This window comes from Brassica napus, chromosome C3, assembly GCF_020379485.1.
Source record: "Brassica napus cultivar Da-Ae chromosome C3, Da-Ae, whole genome shotgun sequence".
In the NCBI taxonomy this organism is placed as follows: domain Eukaryota; kingdom Viridiplantae; phylum Streptophyta; class Magnoliopsida; order Brassicales; family Brassicaceae; genus Brassica; species Brassica napus.
In genome coordinates, this window is record NC_063446.1 from 36,567,426 (window position 1) to 36,583,251 (window position 15,826).

Genomic DNA, 15,826 nt, shown 5'->3' on the forward strand with positions numbered 1-15,826 from the left:
TTGTACATCATATTATATCGATTATGTTGCCGACAAAAAAAATAACAATCATGTTAACACTTAATTAAGGTTTACGTCGAGATTAACAAGATTATCATCAAGTCAAGGTAAAATGGAAAAGGACAGTAGAGAAAAAGTTGTCATTATACTACTAAATATCATTTTCTAATTATTAAATTAATTATTTTGCAGTTCGAGAGAGAGAGACTAGAAGAAGAAGAAGAATGAGAAGCGAAAGAGAAAACAAGATCATAAGACAGAGAGATAATAATGGAAACAGCTGTTATTGTCTGAGGCTAAAACAACAATCATCTCTTCTTCTTATTTCAATCTAGATTTGTTGCTGGTAGAAGACGATGGATAAACGTTTGGATTCGATGAATCAGGTGGCGGAAGTGATCATGAGAATCCACAGATCCTTACCGTCAAGACCAGAGATCGACGACGTCGAAGCCGCGAGTTCTCTGATACAGAACGTCGAGAAGGACGACCAGAACCGCTTGGACGCCATTGATAGACAGGTCAAAAGCTCCGAGGTTCCTCGGGAGCTTTTCGACGTGTTGCGGGAGATGAAGAGAGGTCTCGTTCGTTTCCAGAGCAAAGAACAGAAGAGAGAAGCCGCGAAAGTCCTCGATCTCGAGTCTGCACACGTCTTGTTCGACGAATTGATTCAGAGAGCTTCTAATTGCATTGCTTCCCCGCCTTCCTCCACGGCTAAGGAGCCGGCACCTGCTCCGGTTGTTTCTCCGGCGAGTTTGTTTTATTCCGATAAGGCTCCTGTCAAGTCCAAGGAGATGTTCACGCGCGACGATACGTTTGTTTCCAAGGTTAAGTCTTCGCTCCATAGCGACAGTTTCTTAGCTCCTCGCAAGCCTTTGGATTCAACACTTGAGGCTAAGAAACTCAACGGTGAGTTTGATTTGACCAAACTCTTGAATTGAACTGTTCTTCGAGATAGAATCTAATACAAATTGTTATGGTTATGCGTAGGCCATGATGGGGAGAAGATGAGTCTCATAAAGCTTGCTACTTTGATTGAAGTGTCGGCCAAGAAAGGTACTCAGGAGCTGAATCTGCAGCACAAGCTGATGGATAGTCTCGAATGGCTTCCAGATTCTGTAGGCAAGCTGTTGAGTCTAGTTAGGCTAGATCTGTCTGAGAATTGCATTATGGCACTACCAGAAACCATAGGAGGGCTATTGTCATTGACGATGCTTGATTTGCATTCGAATAGAATCAGTCAGCTCCCTGAATCTATAGGAGATTTGCTAAACTTGGTCAACCTGAATCTTAGTGGAAACCAGTTAACATCTCTTCCATCATCGTTCAGTAGGTTGATCAATCTAGAGGAGCTTGATTTGAGCTCTAACAGCCTCTCTGTTCTCCCTGAAACCATCAGTTCTTTAGTGAGTCTCAAGAAGCTCGATGTTGAAACAAACAATATCGAAGAGATTCCTCATAGTATCTCAGGCTGTTCTTCCTTAAAAGAGCTCCGTGCGGATTACAACCGGCTTAAAGCTCTTCCGGGAGCTGTTGGGAAGATAGCCACTTTAGAGATTCTGTCTGTTCGTTACAATAACATTCGGCAGTTACCTACGACAATGTCCTCCATGGCTAACCTCAAAGAGCTAGACGTGAGTTTCAACGAGCTTGAGTCAGTGCCAGAGAGCTTGTGCTATGCTACAACGCTTGTTAAGCTTAACATTGGGAACAACTTTGCCAACCTGAGATCGCTTCCGGGGCTAATAGGCAACCTTGAGAAGCTGGAAGAGCTTGATATGAGCAATAACCAGATCCGTTTCCTTCCTTTCTCTTTCAAAGCGCTTTCGCAGCTCCGTGTTCTTCACACACAGCAAAATCCACTTGAGGAGCTTCCAAGGGATGTAATCCAAAAGGGCGCTCAGGTTATTTCTCTCATCGCAGTTTCTTTTTGTCCCCGTGTGACATCTCTGTTCTTTTACCTGATTGCTTTGTACTATCCTCTCAGGCTGTGGTTCAATACATGAATGAACTAGTGGAGGCGAGAAACACCAAGTCTCAAAGCACAAAACAGAAGAAGAGCTGGGTCGACAGTATCTGCTTCCTCTGCAAGTCCACCAACTAGAGAACACATGAAGAAGATACTTTAAACCATACTCTTTGACAAATTCTGACCTTTTTATCATCAGGTAGATTTGTTTTCTCACCGGTTTTAAACGATATGACAAGCTTAAACAAAGAACCCAAAATGTATAACTTGTATTCGTTCATATACCTGACTGGGTCTTGAGGTAAAAATGTCATTCAGTTTCGTAATCTCAAAGTGATTGTATTCTTGTTCCTCTCGATGTAATTCAATTCTTGTTTCCTTTTGATGTACCAAAACCCTTTGCATACATTTGAGACCATGACCGGAGTTGTGAATACAATGTTTAATATTAATGAGACAATCACAGCCTTCAGCTACTTAGTAATTAATTAGTTTGGTTCCCCTATTTTGCACCAAATCAGATGGTTTCTTCTGATCCATTCAGCTCATATGAAACTCCACACAGATTCTTCATGAGATTCACAACACGTTTCCACAGGTTCGGGCCGCTCGGCTTTTTCAACTTCTCTTTTAAGCTGTTCCACATTTGCCAGTCCATCCCTGCAGATCTGAAGCAGCATGAGAAAGAGATTAATTACAGAGATCAAGCACAATCCTTTTTTAAAAAAATCAAAAAATTTTGGATGCATTAACACCATTTCTTGTGTGTTTATTTACCTGCAGATTCTCGTCCAACTCTTTTCTGAGTTGTTTCACCTTAGCCAGCTTAGCCCTATACTCCTGAGACATTACAGGTCAAGCAATATAACTATGTCTTTTCAAAATCAAATGCATAACACCATTGCTTGCTTACCTCTTCAAAAGACTTGGCTTTAGCCAACGCCTGAAACATGAGAAAAAGAGACATAAGAAATCAACTGTAACTGTGACCTTTCACAAACACCAATTCTTGATTACCTTTTGGGATTTTTTACTCAACTCATTTGGATAAATGGTCAAAGCATTATCTGAAGGAAAGACAAATAAACACACACATCAAAATCCCAAAACCAACTGCAACAAAATCATAAAAACTAATTGAATGACCCAAAGATCTTTTAGTGCCACATACGCGTGCAGAATCCAAGACCAAAGATTGCTGATACCTTCAAACCTCTCCACAGTACTCCCTTCTTCTCCTGCGACGAGAAACATAAGATCAAGCAAAAAGAAGATGAAAACAAGAACAAAAGAAGCAGGAGAGTGATACCTTTAAGAGAAAGAGAAAAGAGCCCATGATGTTCTTAACCCTCTGAAACAAGAAAACAGAATCACCATGGACATATATCATAAGCAAGAAAAAACACAACTTTCGCAAGGAGTATTGTCTCTTTTAGGAGAAAAGCACTAGTCTTTAAGCACTAAAGCACGAGTGATCTTATGTGTCTAAAGGACTCTGGACAAAACGACACTAACAAAAACCCTAACAACAAAATAGAACACGAACCTAAGAACAAAACCGAACAACAACAGAAACCCTAACAGGAAAGTCAGACGGGAAGGAAACAGAAACAAACAGAGAGACGGTGCTGACTGTAGAAAGAAAACGGAGGGTATGATTCAGGAGATTAGATGTTGACTCTTCGATTTTGAGGAGGCAGAGGCAGTGAGGGAAAGCAAGCAAATGTCTGTCTTGTGTACCGTTAAGGTGAAACGCTGGACACCAAAAAGGGAAGAGAAGGGGGTCCTCGGTCTTACTCGGAATTAAATTTTGGTTCGCTCTGCAAAAACTTAGAATTTGCTTTTAATTCTTTGTTCTATTTTTGAACAAAAAACTCTTTAAAAAATTTAAACCTGTTTAATTAATTTTTAATCAAAAACATAAACTTTAACCCCAACTTTGTATTACCACTTTTTAAAACTGATAGGTGTTTTGTCTGCAGAGATAATAATTTTATAAATATTTATAAATAAATACATTATCAATTTAAAAACCATTATAATAACTCATTATTCATGCATTTAATATTTGATAATAAATTGAGTAATAAATTATTTATAGGGCAAATCTCCAAAATAGCACATTTCTAAGTTTATATCACAAAAATAGCACTCAAAAACTAAAATGACCAAAATAACATTTTATCTTTTGAAAATTTTAATTTTTTATTTTTCAAAATTTAAAATCTTATCCCCAAAACCTCAATTTTCAACTCTAAACCCTAAACCCTAAACTCTAAACCCTAAACCCTAAACCCTAAACCATAAACTCTAAACCCTAAATCCTAAACTCTAAACCGTAAACCCTAAATCCTAAACTCCACACTTTAACTCTAAACCCTAAATTTGTGACTTTTGATAAAACATTAAGTGCTATTTTTGTGACTTTTGACCTTGAGTGCTAGTTTGGGAACAAAAATTTGATTTAGTGCTATTTTTGTCTTTTTCTCTTATTTATATATAACAAAGTATTTCATCACAACTTAAGTACTTTTATCATCTAAAATAAGCTTAAAAAATATATTTAGTAATAAATTAATAAGTATGTGAAAAATCGAATGCAAAAATTCATTTCGCAAATAATAATATAGATTTTAATAATTTAAATGATCCATAAGAAGAAGCCTCGGACCTCAACCACTATTATTAGACCCATTGTTTACCGGTTAGACCGGAAGAACCGGGCTGAGAAACTATCTGGGTGACTTTGTTCTGATATATGGTAAAGAGAGATCGCTTAATCTCCTCAGCTGGTGGGATGAATGTCAACGAGGCGTTAGTCGTTGTCAATATACAAGGCTTGAGAGTTGGAATACCTTCTCGGTTCCGTCATGGCCAGTTAACATGAAGATGTTACTCAAATAATGGGCTAAACTATTTTTTAGATACTGATAATTATCAAATTAATGAAATTATTTTTTGATTTATGGTTTATTTATATTATATATTAACAAATTTAATTATTCACGAAGAGTAACAACGACTTTAACCGCTTTAACTTTCAATGTGAGTTCGAACGCAAAAAATCATTTCGCAAATAATAATATATAGATGTTTATTTTATTTTATTTTTCAAAGAAGAAACTATTCAAATTGTTGTGGTGAAATATTAGGTCTGATTTCACATGATTTATTTTGGAGATTTGTCACAATAGGTCAAAAAAACATACATATTGTCTATATACCCTTTTCTTCACCTTTTGATTTTCTATAAAATACCCTTAATTCAATAAAAATGATTTTAATTTTAAAAAGAAATGAAAAATATAAACTTGGATTAACGATCAATACTGGTTCTGAATTTTTCTTTTTTTGAGAAGTTACTAATTTTTTAAAAAATTGAAAACGTTGTCTTCTATTTTCAGAATGACGTTGGATTGTTTTCTAACCTCTTTTTTTTTTTAAATGAAGATTTTGAGTTGGAACCATAATATACCTAGCTAGATAAATCGTCTTGAATTTTTAGAGTATCTCCAAAAAGAAACTCTATTTTGAAGTTTCCAAAATTCTATATTTGAAGTTTAAAGGTGTTATTCTTCAAAAGCAAAACTTCAAATTTAACTTCAAAACTATTTGTATTTTATAATATGGTCCTTATATTTGTTATAACTAATTTGATTTCATAAAACTTTTGTAAATAACTATCACATTTATAAACATATTACAACAATATTAATTAATAAAATATTATATTAAAATATAAATTTTAAACAAAATAACTTAATTAATATTAAACTTCAAGCAAAATATCATATTATTTCATAAAGTGATTTTCGTAAAGCATATATGATCTACTAGTGCATTTCGAAGTAAAAATAGCTCTCCTCATTTTTAATTTGTAGATTAGAGAAAAAAATTGTTGAAATCGGGAGATATTAATACTTGTAAATACATTAGATCAGAACAAGAAAGTACAAGAGAAACATAAAATATTGCTAACAAACTAACTTTCATCGATGATATTAATACTCGTGAATATATTCAATATGAACAAGAAAGAATTGTACGAAAAAACATCATCATAAACAACAACAACAATAACCATCTTAAATTAAACAAAAAAAATTGGACAATATTTGGAAATTTTGAAGGTTCCGGATCAAACTTATCTGACTATTAGTCTTGTTGTAATATTTAAATATGTGTAATAGTTATGTCTATGTAATTTTTTTTAAAGTTTTTTTGTATATTTTGTTATCTAAACCTAGTTTTAAATATTTTAAATCTTCTTTTAAAGTTTTATTTAATTTTATGTGTAAACTTAAATTTTGTAAACAAAACTTAAAATATTTATAAGATATAATTTTAATAAGGATTAAAATAATAGACAAAAAAATATTTATGAATTATAAATGTGATGTGTAATTGTAAGGAACAAAATACAAATAAAACTATGAAACTTCAAATTTGAAGTTTTGAGAAGTGAAACTTCAAATATAGAGTTTCACTACTCAAAACTTCAAATTTGAAGTTTTGAAGTTCGTTTTTGGAAAGCAAAAAACTTCATATTTGAAGTTATAAAGTGATTTTTGGAGATGCTCTTAATACGAAGAGAGGACTGTGAATTGCTCTGCATTTGTCGTTAGTTGGACTTGGATGTAGCGCGTAGCGGGCGGATGTGGCTCGTGCTTGCTTTGGCGTAGTCTGCGTGGCTGTGGGATTCATATGTTTTGGGCTTCCGTACTGGTCTTGTTGCTTAGCCGTTGAAACTCAAGCTTATAAATTAATTAAAATATTAGTCTCTTTTACATAACTTACATGTTTAAAAGTATATTGAAGATTTTGGTAGTTTTTTTCTTTTGACAACAAGATTTTGGTAGTTTTCTATCAGTCTTTTGGCTTCTTTTTTTTAAACACGTCTTTTGGCTATTTCAGATATTTTTATTATCTGATTTTTAAATATTTTCTGTTAATTTTTATTTAAAGTTTTTATTTTAGGATTGGGTGCTTTCGGACATTGGGTATGACCCAATTCTAGCCAAATCCATGAAGAATCAAATCAAATCCGACCTGAAAATTAAAAGAATTTAAATGAGATTTATGAACATGATCCGAAGATCCAAAAAATAGACCGAACTCGAATTCTAAAATGCCGAGGCCTAAATATCAACTTTTCCTTTCGGTTCACCATTATTAACTGATCCGTTATATCCGTTGGGCTGTGTTTGTTGCAAGGCTCTAGAAACCCATAGAGAGAAGTGGCTAATCTATATTATAATAGATCAGTTTTTGCTCACTCCTCAGCGCGGCACGTCATTGTTTTGTGGACCCCACTTTTAAAAAGTGTAAAAAAGCGTCAAGTCCATGGCTCGAACCCGGGTTATTGAGATATAAACACCAACATTTATACCACTAAACTAACTGATACATTTGTACATTGATGGCCGAACCTAATATATATTTATGAAGGTCGAAAGCCCTTGCTTCTTCGGCTTCCTCTGAGGGTTGGACCTACAAGTGTGTTATGGATTTCATTTTTAAATGAGATTCATCACGTTATATGAAAAAAACTTAAGTTTGCAACAATTATGGTTTTCCTATATTATAAATTGTTGTAGTTTAATATGGGTTCTTTTCATCTTGTCTCAAACAAGTCTGAGTTACAGAGTTGCGCCGTGTGTATATTCGTAATCTATTTTTTCACCGGTGAACTCTTCATGTCCCCATCTTAAATCGCTTGATCATAAATGTTCCTGATTTGTAGCCCCTCTGTAAACCATATATATATGATTCTCATCTTTGATGAACCCAATCTGCATCTCCACAAAACTCATTGATTCCTCTTAGCTTTAACCATCTTCTAGAAAATGTTTTTCTCTACCTCTCCAGTTCGTCAAATCGGCGTCCCGGCGTCCGTCACTCAACCTTCGAGTCTCTCCGTCCTGGTCTTAGTAGTCAGAGCATAGCCTCTGGCTTCCTCCGCTTCTGGGATTCCCTGAACTTCAAGAAAGACAGGGAGTTTGTGGGAATCACGGTTCTTTTCCTCGATGAAAAGGTAAGTTAATCTTCGATCTATCACACTTATTTAACATAATTGTTTTAATTTATTTCCTGATTCTTTGTTGGATAAACTATTTGCAGATTCTGTGATTCATGGGTTTACTCCCATCGGACGTGCTAATCATTACATGCCATCTTTGAAAGCAGATTCCATTGTGAAAGTCGATCGTTTTGAGGTTGCTAGGTGCTCCAAGTGATTGCGAACACAAACCTAGAAATTGGTAAACATAGCATATTTGGCAGCTCCAAGCAAGATTACAATCAGGCAAATTCAAGTGGAATGACATACCAACAACTGAAACTGGTAATTAGTCAATAACTTATCCCATATTTTCCTTATCTGAAAAAATCTATTGTGTTTCTGATCTATGTTTTCATCTACGCAACTTTAGCCTCTGTCATGGATAGTTTTCTCCCAAGAATTGCATTGACTATGGTTTCCGGGAAGAAAAAGATCTTGCTCCTGAAAAAAGACCGTGACAACCCTGTTGTAAGATTTTAGTTTGTGCAGAACAAAAAACGTTGATTTATTTTCTATTTAGTATAGTGATAGTTGTTGACAATCATTAGTTATTTGCCAATATGTTTTTTATGCGGCATTTCAGAACTCTCTATTCCAAGCAGAACAGCAGATGGAAGCTAATTTTTCTGGAAGCTCCTCGACTTCAAGACAGAATCAGAAGATAGATGTTGGTGGGAGGTTAATCAAGGGAATACTTCAGAGAAGTGAGACGGTCTAGCCAGACTTCATCTTTTGTACAACCTGAGCAAAGAGTGGAACCCACAAAACACGAGAGAAGAAAAAACAAAACACGAAATTAACATATTCAGATCTTCTCTCTTGCATGTCTAACATCTGGCGGTAACACGAGAGAAGAAAAAACAAAACACGAAATTAACATATTCAGATCTTCTCTCTTGCATGTCTAACATCTGGCGCCGACGAAACTCAACACCCACGGCAGACGAAGCTGATGCAAGTAAACCTCTCATCAATCATGCTTAAAATCAATCTACGCTTTTCAATCTCACAAACTAAGAAACAATTTTACCTACATGAATCGGGAAATTAGTGCCCACATTCCCGACATAGAGAAAAAAAGGAGTTGAAGTCCTAACAGTTTTTTCAGTATTAGACTAAACCACAGATTCAAGGTCCAATTATTTTGAAACCCTAACATTTTAAATCCAAATTTATTATCTTTTTCCATGCACTATTTGATTTACATACAAACAACTACCTAAGTAAACACTAACAAGTTCTATCACCCTCAACTTTGAACATATAAGATATAAAAATATCAACATATGACTTCGTCGTTCATTCTTATATCAAACTCATCAACCTATGTAATATCCAAAGTACCATCAATCACATTATAGACAAAAAAACAATAAAATCCCGTAAACAAAACTATACAATACACCTATAATGTAGTCGACTCCGCGCTTGCGCGGAGACTATGCACCGAGTAAATTATAAAATTTCTAATGATTCGACCAAAGTGTAAATAGAAATATTTACTGGAGTAATGTATACATTTCGTTAAACCTTTGATAAATGTTACATACTTCAAATTAACCGGATATGTCAACATTTATTAAACATATTTTTATATTGCAGAATTTTGTAAAACAGCTTTTACTCTAGACAAGAGAAAAACAAATTTTATCCAAATGTAAGAGAATTATTTGGGTTGACAAAAAAAAAAAGAATTATTTGTATTTCCCTGGAAATAAATTTGGTAGTTTTCCGGAGGGACCGAGGGGGGATGGACTTTGTGTTCAGTTCAGGTATCACATGGCCGTCTCCAGAACTAGGCCTGGGCGTTCGGGACTTTGGGTCGAGTTCGGGCCGGTTCTTTTTGGGTCTGTATATTTTCGGGTCCTGAATATTTAGACCCAATAGGTAGTTAAAAATTTTCGGTTCGAATTCGGGTCGGTTCTTCTCGGATCCGGGTCGGTTCGGGTCTATAATTAAAATACCTATAAAATACCCGTAATTTTTCGGGTCCATATCGGATCCGGATCAGGTCCGGATCGGGTTAGGGTATTTAGGATCTGAAAAAGACATGATATACCCAATTCCATCAACTTTAGTTGAATATTTGTCATATATATCTAAAATTTTACAAAACAACTTAAATGAAACTATTAATAATTAAAATAAAACATTTTAAAACTCTAAATTTTACATTTTAAAGCTTTATATTACTTTAAAAATATTAAAAAATAATAACAAATGTTGTTAGCAAAAGATATTTCAACTAAATCATAAAATAATATATATAAAATAGAACACAAAAACATCATAGTTTTAGATATACATGTTTTAAGTCGGGTACAAATCGGTTCTTATCGGGTCAGGTCTATTCGGGTCGGTTCTTTTCGGGTCCGGGTCTATTCGGGTCGGTTCCTTTTCGGTTCCGGTTCTTTCGGGTAAAAAAAATTTAGATCCAAAAAATACTTGTAAATTTTCGGTCCGGTTCGAGTCGGATATTTTTGGGTCGGTTCCGGTTCTGATCATGTTAAAATGCACAGGCCTACCAGAAGCTGTCTAATCAATACTCAATTTATTTGTGTACTAAATTCATTTATATTATATAATTTACTGACCTTGTAAATAAACATCAAGAACTATAAACTCCTTTGATAAAAAAAAAAAAAAAGAACTACAAACTCCATCTAATTGATTTACACACGATTTGACAAAAAAAACACGATAACTTACAAGAAAAATCACACAAAACTACAAAAGATCTCTATTTCCCCTTCTAAGAATTTTACTGATGAAACTCACTTTACATACTTTCTGAATTAATTATTCAGATACTTAAGAAAAAATTAGTGTTAAGGAAGAAAAGTAGGAATAGAGGAAGTGAGCTGCGACGAGTGTTGGTGATGTTGATGATCTTTCAATTGACTCCCCGCCGTGGAAGCGTGACCGCACCGGTCACATCTCACCGGCCTAAGAATCCGGCGACAAGAAGGACACGAAGACCTAGAGACAAGCCATTTGTCAATACACTCCACGTGGAAGGAATGGCCACAGAGAGGAAGCACTCTGATCTCTTCGCCGTCGGCGAAATCACTGAGACAAATCGCACATTCAGTCGAATCTCCACCGTCTTCGGCGGCGGTGCCGGAGGTTGATTCCGCCGCGGTGAAAGTGGATCTTGGGAGAGACTGGAGAGCTTTCTTTTTCAGGCCTTTGTTTGCCGACGGAGAATTTTCTCCGGTAGTAAATTGCCGGAGCCAAGCGCAGCGTACGACGGCGGCAAGGCCAGCCACGCATATGAGAGCGCAGAGAAGAGCCGACAAGATCACAACCATGTCGGATTCGGGCGCAAGCATCTGCTCCGACGGTTGTGGTGGCGTCGCCGCCGTCTCGAGGAATCTTGCCGGTCGAGTCATTTTCTAGTTTCTTTTTCTTTGTGTGAGTTTGAAGACAGAGGAATGTGAGTGATGAAGATAAGAAAGGAATCTTGATCCACGTTATAATAGAGACACACAGTGATAGATACATCTATATAATATTTTTTTTACAATATCTGCACAAATTCATAAATAAGATATCTTATATATTAAGATTCATTCGCGGTTTTCTAAAAAATAGACTTAATGTCAAGTCATGCTACATTTAATTTATAATCTTATCATTATTATAGGTCTAAATAACCCACTATTATAAGAACTAAATAATATGTCTATAACACAATATTGTTACATTATAAGAACTAAATAACTATCAATCATTTCTAAGCAAAAAAAGATGCTTGAAAGAGACTACAAGGAGCAGAAATATTTCTCGAGATTTCTACACCTAGTCAAATACATTTTTAAAACTAAAATAATTTCACATTGATTTGTCTTTTGTATATAGTTCATTTACAAAATATAATTAAATGTTTAATTAAATTCTTTATAAAATTTATACACGAAGCTTTAAGTTTAGTTTTTGTTAACTTTCTTATTTTTGTGAAATCTTATATATTAAAACAGAAGTCACAACCTTGATTCATGTGTGATTTTTTTTTAAAAATGAACCTAATGTACATATTACTAGAAAGTCATTTTACATTTAATCTCTAATCTTATTATTATTATAGGTCTAACTAACTCACTTTCTAGATTATAGGAACTAAATAATATGTCTATAACACAATATTTCTACATTATATGAACTAAATAACTATAAATCATTTCTAAGCAAAAAAAAAGTGATCTGAAAACTCTGTTATCAGTTTTTACTTCCATATCATGTACCATCGTATTTGAAATAGAGTCCAAGGAGCAAAAATATTTCTCCAGACTTCTACACCTAATTAGGTACATTTTTAAAACTAAACTGTTTTCACATTGATTTGTCGTTTGTATATAATTCATTTTTTGAAATGTTTGATTATCTTTGGAGATGATAATATTTTAATATTTTCCAAATTATATTTCTATTTATTTATTCAATAATGAATTACTAATCCAACAAACAAAAAAATATATAAGAAGAAATAAACACATGTGAAAGTTTAAAACAATCTATTTGATGGAGAACAAGTATACTCTAATATTATTATGTTTGAACAACCTTAATATACTCGACAATGTAAATCTACGAAGCTAAAAGTTTAATTTTTTAATAACTTGTGAAAGTTTCAAACAACCAATTCAATAAAAAAATATACGTTAAAATTATTATGTTTTAAAAAGTGATAGAAACACCTCATATACATTATAATATATACCAATTTATAATTGAAAACAAAATGTTTATATAAAAATAATGAAAACAAACATCCGCGCGATCGAGCTCTAGTTTTATATTAAACAAAAACCATATAAGAATATCAACGCAAAAAATTGGACGGACGTGAAATACAATTAGATACTAATTATTCTCAAAATTAATGGCTTAACTAGTGTTTACATGCAATTGTGCATCTGCTTAATTCGAGTATTGTTGTTTGGTGTGGACACATAATCTGGTTACAGCTTGAAAACAAAATAGTTTGCTCTAAAAAACTAGTTTGCACTTAACCAAGATGCGTCTAACTATGGGCCTAACGGGTTTTCCCGCTACGACCCGCAGACGCAGCTTTTGCGGTTTGATAGCGGTTGACAGTGTTTCGAAACAATCATACAAACCGCTACAAATTGCTCCAAACCGCTCCGAACCTCTTAAAATCAAAAGTTGGTTCCAACTATCGTTTGCGGTTACGGGGGTGAAAAATAAATATAAAATTATTTTTAAAAATATTTTAAGATTTTAAAATTAAAATTTTATAAATAAAAATATATACATATTTTATATATTAATTAAAATTCACAAACAATATCATAATTTGTTTTATAAAAACTTTAAACTAACTATTTATTAAATTTTTAAACATTTATATACACACATATATAAAGATATAGACATATATAAAACGAAATAAAATATTTTTTAAAAAGTTTTAATATAAATCTTCAAAACAAATTTTATTAAAATTATAAATTTCAACTAATTTATAATTTTTATAAATAAACATAATATTTTTATTAATCATATTATATTGATAATTATTATCTTTTATTACAATAGTATGTTCTTATATTTTTATAATGTTATAATATGTTAATATGAGTAATTTATTATTTAACCGCTGCAATATCTTATAATCAATCAGTCACAAATATCTCGCAAACGCAACAATTTTCAATCGTTGTACCAGTCATATAAAACACTTAATAACACTTGAAACCACAACCACCCGGATCCGCAAACTCCCTCACCCGCAATCGTAACCGTAACCGCAACTGTTGTGTTTAAACCAGTCAAGGCCTATGTCCAACTACTTTGATGGATGAAAAACCATTTAAAATGGTATCTTTTGTGTATTTTCAATTTGATTAATGAAGAAACTTCTGTGACTGATGAGTCGATGTTGAAATTATCACGACTTGTTTCAATTTTTTATACGTATATTTTTTTTTGTCACGGATATTATACGCGTATTTAAAGAAGATAAAGTATGTTTTTATGTTAGTTATGTTGCGCAAAAGAAATAATATTATGTCAGTTAAAATTGTGTGTACTAAACACACTTCATTATTAAATTCGAGCAGAAAATATATTTTTTTGTTTGGTCGAACAGGGATAGATATATACTAAAATTGGAAGGAAACTTGGAGTAAAAATAAAATGGAAGAAAAGATGGGGGTAGGTGGATTGGGTTTATAGGTTCAGTTTTTACGAACACATTACCAGAAGGTACAAGCAAGCTTCTTTCTTACCTAAACAACTACACCTACCTTCGATTAGACCCCTTTTCTCTCAAATTTATCCTTTTCCATGGTAAATGAACAGAAGGGAAATCACAAATGAAGGATCAGCTGGTGGGAAATGGTGTTTAAAGTTGTTGAATATTGTGTCTAAAGTATAAATCTCGACTTAGAAATTCAAGTTTAAGGATTAAAAACTAAATAAAAATGCTGCGGAAGTGAAAAGTACTGATAAAAATAAAAGAGAGTTCAAAACCATATACGAATGACATAGTTAAACATATACGATCATATTTATTTTCGGTTCCATAGTGAACTTTACTCAAAGGTACTTAACTGTTCTTTGTAAAAAAAAAAGAACTTGATTGTTTTAGTTATAAATGTTTAGTCCACTTCAGATATACATATATATATATATATATATCATCAAATATTAAATTAAATAGAATAAACGTTGTTAAGCATAACTAAAATAAAAAAGAAATAAATACGATATAGAATTCTACGTACACACTTCGACTCTTTTGGCTTAATTTGTTTACATCAAGCTCTAAAGTTATTGATATTATAAACTCCTCCCCCCCCCAAAAAAAATTTCGAATTCTTTTCACTTCAGTCACTTACTTTGAAGCTAAATATTTAATATGTTTGCTTATAAAAATACTCAATTCTTTATATTGTGTAAGCAAATCTTGTTTCAAATTAGTTATATATACAGTAAAAACTCTATATATTAATAATGTTAGGATTATAATTTATTAATTTATAGAGTTATAAATTCATATTTACATTTATACTTCAAAAATATATTTTTAAAAAGTGAAAAATATTCCTTTTCATCTATTTCATAAGATTACTAGATATAATTTAGGTATGTAGAATATGTATGATAGAATACAAATGTGTTTTATATGTAATTTAATAAATTATAACTAAAATATCGAAATAAAAAAATAAGTTAGAATCAAATTTATTTTGAAGAAAATAAATCAATAAAAACCTAATTATGATTATTGTCTTATTTGCATTATTACATTTACACTGAAATGAAAATCTAATTAAGAATTATGACACTCGATCTCTAAGATAAAAGCTTCGAATGGTGATAGGTCGCACCGCCATTAATAAATAAAAAAATATATATACATATACATATATTTATATATATATATTTTTTTTTGTTACTATTATAACCGCATCGCAATTGTTCTGCAGTTGTTCTGCACATTACCATTTGGGCCCTAAAATAACCTATATAAAAGTTGAAACATTCCATCAAACGGAAAATATTATTCTATCCGTTTCATTTTAGTTGTAATTTTAGATTTGTGCACATAGATTAAGTAAACATTTAATTTTGTACATTTTTTATATAAAAACATCATTACCTATACATCTAGCCATACCAATAGAAAAATAAATTGAAGAATATAATTTTAAAATGATACTTATTTTGTAACAAAATAGTTACTCTATAACGACAATTAAATGAAACGGAAAGAGTAGTAAATTATTTTTTGTAAAGATCTTAATAAATTGAGTGAACATCACCTGGAA

The 15,826-nt window shown here is 32.7% G+C and overlaps 3 protein-coding genes and 1 long non-coding RNA gene across 4 annotated transcripts; 2 read left to right on the plus strand and 2 right to left on the minus strand.

Annotated features, from left to right (window-relative positions):
- The first annotated feature begins 192 nt into the window (after nucleotides 1–192).
- LOC106447045 (plant intracellular Ras-group-related LRR protein 5) lies at nucleotides 193–2,425 on the plus strand. Its single transcript, XM_013888890.3, has 3 exons — nucleotides 193–909; nucleotides 991–1,904; nucleotides 1,988–2,425. The coding sequence occupies exons 1-3, from the start codon at nucleotides 357–359 to the stop codon at nucleotides 2,102–2,104; spliced, it is 1,584 nt and encodes a 527-aa protein (XP_013744344.2). The 5' UTR covers nucleotides 193–356; the 3' UTR covers nucleotides 2,105–2,425.
- BNAA06G39260D lies at nucleotides 2,330–3,795 on the minus strand. The gene is made up of 7 exons (XM_013888893.3): nucleotides 3,603–3,795; nucleotides 3,279–3,320; nucleotides 3,141–3,207; nucleotides 2,987–3,036; nucleotides 2,883–2,912; nucleotides 2,747–2,809; nucleotides 2,330–2,637 (listed from the first exon to the last, which is right to left on the minus strand). Exons 2-7 carry the CDS (start codon nucleotides 3,303–3,305, stop codon nucleotides 2,515–2,517), a joined length of 360 nt encoding a protein of 119 aa, XP_013744347.2. The 5' UTR covers nucleotides 3,306–3,320; nucleotides 3,603–3,795; the 3' UTR covers nucleotides 2,330–2,514.
- Nucleotides 3,796–6,636: 2,841 nt separating this feature from the next.
- LOC125583741 lies at nucleotides 6,637–9,151 on the plus strand. The gene is made up of 2 exons (XR_007320827.1): nucleotides 6,637–8,312; nucleotides 8,401–9,151. It is a non-coding gene; the product is annotated as an uncharacterized LOC125583741 (long non-coding RNA).
- A 1,526-nt stretch (nucleotides 9,152–10,677) lies between these two features.
- LOC125583742 (probable E3 ubiquitin-protein ligase ATL44) lies at nucleotides 10,678–11,597 on the minus strand. Its single transcript, XM_048751198.1, has one exon. The coding sequence runs from the start codon at nucleotides 11,420–11,422 to the stop codon at nucleotides 10,859–10,861; it is 564 nt and encodes a 187-aa protein (XP_048607155.1). The 5' UTR covers nucleotides 11,423–11,597; the 3' UTR covers nucleotides 10,678–10,858.
- Nucleotides 11,598–15,826: the final 4,229 nt, after the last annotated feature.

Excerpts from the sequence above, each read along its gene's own strand:
- LOC125583742 (XM_048751198.1), bottom strand. The coding sequence starts at position 11,422 with ATGACTCGACCGGCAAGATTCCTCGAGACGGCGGCGACGCCACCACAA.
- BNAA06G39260D (XM_013888893.3), bottom strand. The coding sequence starts at position 3,305 with ATGGGCTCTTTTCTCTTTCTCTTAAAG. Across the intron at positions 2,913-2,986 it reads TGAGTAAAAAATCCCAAAAG|GCGTTGGCTAAAGCCAAGTC; the intron begins GTAATCAAGAAT and ends CTCATGTTTCAG. Across the intron at positions 2,810-2,882 it reads AAGCCAAGTCTTTTGAAGAG|GAGTATAGGGCTAAGCTGGC; the intron begins GTAAGCAAGCAA and ends GTAATGTCTCAG.
- LOC106447045 (XM_013888890.3), top strand. The coding sequence starts at position 357 with ATGGATAAACGTTTGGATTCGATGAATCAGGTGGCGGAAGTGATCATG. Across the intron at positions 910-990 it reads TGAGGCTAAGAAACTCAACG|GCCATGATGGGGAGAAGATG; the intron begins GTGAGTTTGATT and ends GGTTATGCGTAG. Across the intron at positions 1,905-1,987 it reads TAATCCAAAAGGGCGCTCAG|GCTGTGGTTCAATACATGAA; the intron begins GTTATTTCTCTC and ends CTATCCTCTCAG.